Below are 7000 nucleotides of genomic sequence, written 5' to 3'. Positions count from 1 at the left end.
ATCACAAATTATATGTCCAATCAAAAAATGTCCAATCAATATAGAAATTTTTTTATACCAAATATAATATCGAATGGATTTAAATCTACGGTATTTGGTTTTTTTTTGGAAAAATACTTCAATTGTACTACCTAAACGACTTGAGCTAGTGTTTGTCCGATACAGATTAATCACCTACGAGTATAACTTGTTGAAACAATAGAAATAAAAATAATTACAAACTTTGAAAAAATGCATAAAAATGAGGTACGTGCAACAAATCTATCTATCAATCCGATCACTTATATCACTACCAATATATCTATATGAATATTGATTCTTTCTACAAAATTAGACATCTAAAAATGGAAAAAGATATTATACTCATAATACCCAAGAATACCATTCTTTTCTTATTTGCTTTCTCGTATCAATTTAAAGTCATTTTCGATTTATTCCACGTGATCCTTTATAGTCATACACACTTATCTCATACGATTTACTTTGCTTATACTAGCTATGTTTTACTATGTTTAGAACTTGACTCGATTCCATCGATCAATTACAATATCAAAAGATTTTTTCCGTCATAAAAATACCTTAATCTCTCTCCGTCCACATCATAATGAGTTGTACGAATGGTGAGAAATAAAGAACCCAAAAACATCCCTTTTTGTCACCCCACCCACCCACCAACCCATAACCCATACCCAAACCCATAACCCGTTACCATCAACCAAACACAACCTTAAGGACACAGAAAATGAAAGGTCGGCTGTTGGTGACATAATTTAGCGTGACAGACAACCCATCTTTTTTTTTTTAAACCTTATTTTATTTAACATTCCTATTCACCCTAGTAGAACCCAATAGATTTTCTCCATAATTAAACTAACCCTAGTTAAAATATAACCTAACCTAACCTAACCTAACCACGGTTAATTCCATTTCCCACGTCTACTTATAGCAGTTGTTTTGGATATCTCTTTCCTTCCCATATTATATTTTCACCACTAACCCACCTTCATTTGTCTGTCTGTGTCTTTAGAGAGAGAAAAACTCACAAGATTTCATTTTTTTTAGAGAGAGAAACACACTAACCAAATCAAATACTGGGTTTGAAATGATGATGATCCATCGCCAACATCCGACGGTTGATATTCCTCAATGGGACCCACCTTATGAAGATCCAACGACCCCCATTTTCTCCCCTCAAACAAACGATTACTTTGCTGCTTTGAAGAGGTATTTACCGTCATCTGAGTTTGATGACTCGGACACTGAGTCGAGTGATCTCCCCTTTGACTCGTTTACATTCGACAACTTCCGAATGTACGAGTTTAAGGTACGGAAGTGCGTACGTGGCAGGTCACATGACTGGACTGAGTGTCCGTACGCTCACCCGGGTGAGAAGGCTCGTCGGAGGGACCCACGGAAGTACCATTACTCCGGCACGGCGTGCCCGGAGTTCCGCCGTGGGAGTTGCCGGAAAGGTGACTCGTGTGAGTACGCGCACGGGGTGTTCGAGTGCTGGCTTCACCCCGCACGGTACAGGACTCAGCCGTGCAAAGATGGGCCTCACTGTAAACGCCGTGTTTGCTTCTTCGCTCACTCGCCTGAGCAGTTGCGTGTCCTTCCTTCGCTCTCCGAGTCACCCCGCCGACTCGGAGGTGGTGACACGTGTAAGGGTTTTGTCGGGTATTCGCCGACATCGGTGTTTGACTCGTTTCCCGACTCGCCGCCGTTGTCGCCGTCAGTGAGTGAGCTTGCTAGTGCTATGAGAGGGTTACAGTTGGGTAAGCTTGGGATGGGCTTGAACCCAAACCCGAGTCCGAACCCGAGCCCAAACCCAAACGCAGGCCCAAGGAATGTTTGGGGGGTTCAGATGGGGTGTTCTTCGCCGAGAAGTCCAAGAGGGTTTATGGGAAGTGGGCTTTGTGGTGGGTCAAGTGGGCCGACAACTCCGAATAGATCTGGGCTTGGGCTATTTGACCCGTTTGAAGTGGGTTTTGAGGAGGAAGTTCCAATGGAAAGAGTTGAATCAGGGAAAGATTTGAGGGCAAGGATGTATGCGAAGCTGAGTAAGGAGAACTCGCTGGATTGTGACCGAGTTAACTCAGTGAGTTCTGGGCCTGATTTTGGGTGGGTTTCTGATCTAATCAAGTGAGGGTATTTTCGGTAATTCATGATTGTGAATAGGATGATGATGAAGACGAATTTCAACTTTTTCTAGTGTAAATATTGTTTGGAAAAAAAAATATTTGAGGAAAAAAAAAATTAAGAGGTGAAATTACTAAAATGTCTCCTATTTTGAGAGATGCTTTTTTGGAGGCATTTGGTTGACGGGGTAAAAATGGAAATTTCAAAAAAAAAAAAGGGAAAAAGATGAATGTACAGATGGCGAAGATCTATTAGTGATTGGATGATTTGGAAGTATTAAGATGTTTATCTACTTTTATTTTTCTTTTTTTAATTTTAAATTTTTTTTGGAGGGTAGTCGGAATTTGTATTTTGAATGCACTTCTGTTCATTGTTATTGTTCTACGGCCTATATTATGATGTTAATTATGGTTATGGGTCTAATTTCGAGATTATTGATTTTCTGATGATTATGAAAAATATTACTGTACTCCGTAGTATTATGTAATTAGAGCGTTTTATCTTGGTTTCAATCAATGTGAATTGTTAAAATTTATGTTATTAGCGCTTTTCTTGTTATTCTTTTCAATGTTATCCAAGATTAATTAAATTTGTTACTTGGCCACATTTTGATACGAGTATTAAAGATTAAACTGATAAAGAACTTTGAAAAAGACATTGATTCTTTATAAATAACTTCAAATTTAATGTTGTACTATTTGATTTAGTAACTGATGCAATAACTTGATATCCTTACCAGTAAATAATAAATACTCTACTTTATATGAATTACAGTATGGAGTAATGATATGGTTTATGATTTAATATCGGACTTACATTGTGCGTTTTAATTTGATTGATTATATAAAATTTGGAACGATTATCATTACTCCGATATTTTCAAGAGTCAAATTTCCCCAATCGCAATCAATAAGAGATGCACTTAGGTTACACTCTTCACTTAATTATGAAGTCAAACGAAGATTGTTTTGATCTTATCTTGACCATTTTGTTAGACTTATGCAAAATGTTGCCTTAAAGGCTTAAAGCCAATAAGCTACTCAATGTAGGCCATTTAGTTAATACAATCATAATAACTAATTAGCCCCACAAATTTTGGCATTTGATCTTATCTTAAGCAAAATTCCTCTTATTATACTTTTATTCTAAGAGCGATTCAGCTATTGACCACAATGTTAGTTTACGGCCAACTTTCACATATCTTGCTACATAATTAGATTGAGAAAACAGAAAAAAAAAAAAAAAAAAAAAAAAAATTGAATTGTCTTTTGAAATATTTAATTTGAGGTACATGATATTTAATTTTTATTCTATTGCCCTCACTAGTCCTATCTAATGAGTCTCATAAACATACCCGTATGATATCCAGTTATTCACCAATCCACTTTATTTTTTTATTTAAATAACTTCATATTTCTAGATTGGTATACCACTTTTATGCTTCACAAATCTCATTCATCACGCTATTTTTTATTTTGTTTTATTTTTTGTTAATTATCTCCTATTGTTCCTTGATATATTTTCCTAACCTCTAAATGGAGATATCAAAAGAAAATTAAGAAGCTTTGATTCAAAAAAAAAAAAAAAAAAAAAAAAAAAAAAAAAAAGAAAATTAAGAAGCATGAGTATTATGTATGCTTTTCTTTTCATTTTTAAAAATAGCGTCAAGGTTGGTAAACATTTATTGTTCGGATCGAGTTTGTACCAGAATGTATATGTCTACACCTAATTGTTGGCTATCATTTTAGAGCAAATCTAACCTTCTTATGAAAGAGTGGGTAGGATTTTTGAGCAATTTAAAACACTTTTATACCTCTAAGAGCTGTGATGAATCTTAAACTCACTTTGGATGATGAAATTCACTCAACCTTTATTATTTGTGGGTTTTAATTTAACTCTTCTAGTTCTATCCCTTCCATTCTATTTTAGCAATATCCAATACTTGAAGTGGTCTTCAACTAATAATCTTACTTTAGCATGATACTATGATTTCATTGACTTATTAATAATCTATTAATCAGATAATAATTTGATGTGTTTAAATTAATATTGGATGCCAATCAATTTCATGGTATCCGGTTCTAAAAACATCCACTATCATTATAATTATGTATCTTTAATTATATCAAGCTAATCAACCTTGATGAAAACAAAAGCATACTTAAAGTCTTTGCATGCTCTTGGACATATGCATATGCTCTTAAGAAATTTAATTAATTAAACTAACTAGGATTAAACAATAATTTAATTAAAGATTGATCTAATAATTATGTTTATTGGGTGATAGAAACTTTGGATTATCATAGTGACGTGGAATTAGAAAAAAATTACTCGTGGTCCTAATCAATTATCCTCAAAATAAGGTAACATTATTTTTTTGCAACAATTTTCCTCATCCACTTGCTACTAAAGAGATGACTTTATTAATTAGTTTATTATAATCATAATTACCTAACCTAAATGTAGTGCTAATTAAATTCTATTGATAAGACAGGATATAGTCAAGGGATTGTGACAACGTGGGTCCTCTTACAAAATCTAGGGATTTTAGTTTACTTGTTTGTGTTTCTCCTTTTTTTTATTTAATACTCTATAGAAAAAGTTATTACTCCCTCCGTCCCATAATATAGTTTTTGTTTGTGTTTTTTCACATGTATTAAAGAAGTAGGAGGAGAAAGATAATAAAGTACAATAATAAATGTAAAATGTACAATCATAGACAAAAGTTAAAGAGAGAAAATAGAAATCCAAGGATAAATTAGGAAGTACGGAGTACAATAAATAAAGTTAAAAAAAATAAAGGTATAATAATCTTTATATATTATTCAAAGCTAGAAAAAAGAACAGTATTTTAGTTCTTCAAAATAAAAAATGCGGAAAATCTTTAATTTAATTTAAGTAATAGGAGTAGGAACTATTTTATGGGACGGATGGAGTATATTTTAATAAAAAAAATCTTTAATTTAATTTAATTAAAAAAAAAATCATAAAAGGAATAGGGAGAGAGTTTGGTAAAGTAGGGTGTATAAAGATTAAAGAGGAGACATAAAAAGAAAATAAATTTTAAAAAATTAAAATGGGGGACAAAGAACCATGGGGATACATAGTTTGGGGATAAATTTATTCCCTTTTTCAACTAAAAAAGGAACTATACGACATAATGGATATTTTTGATGTATAAGATCATAAATAGTTAAAAAATACGGAAAAGCTAGGAAGAAGGAATCAAAATAAGTATAGTTAAATCTTATGTACGTGATGAGAATTATGAGATGGATCTTCTCACGTGAATGTAGATAGCTTGTTGAACGAGTGAGTATATAATGATGTGGCAATGGTGCTCTTGTAACTCGGATCGAGTAATCCGATATGAGTTGATTGTCTAGGTTCATGCTAAGTGTAAAAATAAACAGATTTAATGTTTGAGTAGTGATTTGACGGACATAAAAATAGGGATTAAAAGGTGACTTAGAGCTTGTTCATATTTACTGAAGTGAGCTGAGTTAACTGAAATTAATTTGAAGTGAACAAGCCCTTACATGAAATTAAATCAAATTTCAAATGAACTTATTATTGTAAAGCTTGGACTTTAAGTGCTAATAACATGTCAACATTGTCAATTTAAATATGAGGTACTTCAATGATAATATGAAGCACAAATTTGTAAGTTATTACATAAAAGGAATTGGCTGTAAAAGTCATGATCAATTTTATCCAAACTTACACCATATAACTTTGTATGATAACCTAAGCACTTTGTTACATGTTGGACACCAATGGACAATGGTAGTTTAACTACCCGAGTTACTTGAAGGTTTACTCGGTCTAGGGTTACTCAAAATATTCGGTCAGGGGCCGGGTTATTCGAGTTACTTGGTCAAGGGTTACTTGAGGGTTTCGATCAGGGGTTACTCGAATTGTTCGATCAGAGGTTACTTGAGGGGTTTGGTCATGTGTTACTCGAGGGATTACTCATTCAGGAGTAACTTGAATAACCCTTGAATCCATGCAGAAAAATTCTGAAATTAAACTGAACATGAATTGCACTAATTGATGGTTGATTTAGTCATGTATGATATTAAATGTTTATTTATAGCCTTCGTGACTACATGCATATTATCATTACCTTTAAAGAAAGCTCACTTGGTCAGTTGGTTAGTTGTAACATTAAACTATGAGCAAGATGATGAGGCACAAAAACAAAAAAAACTCATGCTTTAAAATAAGTTTAATTGATTTAATACTAGATAAAATCCCTACCTTATAAAAAGTGGAAGATAACTCTTAGCAATAGTGTTCTACCAAATATACCCTCAAAAATATGTACAAAAATGTGTATTTACTTTTTTATCCTTATTAATATGTTTACTCTCATTAATATATTTAATGTTTTTTTTTTATTAAACCTATCATCAATTAATATAAAGTTTTTTTTTGTTTTGTTTTTTTTTTGTTTTTTTAACAATGTTTTTTTTTTATATATATATATTAAAAATATGCTAATGCTTTTATACTTCATATGTTATTATTATTTAAAAAGAAAAAAAACTGTGTCTATTTTTACTCCTACGTGGTTACTCTTCTTATTTACAATCTTGTTGTCATTTAAGTGCAACTATTGTTAAGGTTTATTAGTTTTAAAATCTAAACTGGTTGATGACACATAAACAACAATATGGAATTTGAATGAGATTCATATTAAAAAGAGATATTTGAGCAGATGTTATCAAGAGGTATAAAGCATTATGGAATTTGAATGAGATTCATATTAAAAAGTGATATTTGAGCAAATGTTATCAAGAGCTATAAAAAACTTAAAAATCCAAAAATCAAGGGAAATCAATGATAGGAAAAAAATAAA

General features: G+C 32.2%; 1 protein-coding gene across 1 annotated transcript; it reads left to right on the top strand.

The window, feature by feature from the left end:
• Nucleotides 1–962: 962 nt before the first annotated feature.
• On the top strand, nucleotides 963–2679 carry LOC110705510 (zinc finger CCCH domain-containing protein 23-like). The gene has a single exon (XM_021883396.1). It carries the CDS (start codon nucleotides 1103–1105, stop codon nucleotides 2144–2146), a length of 1044 nt encoding a protein of 347 aa, XP_021739088.1. The 5' UTR covers nucleotides 963–1102; the 3' UTR covers nucleotides 2147–2679.
• Nucleotides 2680–7000: the final 4321 nt, after the last annotated feature.

Source organism: Chenopodium quinoa, unplaced genomic scaffold (genome assembly GCF_001683475.1).
Source record: "Chenopodium quinoa cultivar QQ74 unplaced genomic scaffold, ASM168347v1, whole genome shotgun sequence".
NCBI classification, from domain to species: domain Eukaryota; kingdom Viridiplantae; phylum Streptophyta; class Magnoliopsida; order Caryophyllales; family Amaranthaceae; genus Chenopodium; species Chenopodium quinoa.
The sequence above is the reverse complement of the archived record's forward strand: the minus strand, read 5'-3'. Positions and strand labels throughout refer to the sequence as shown.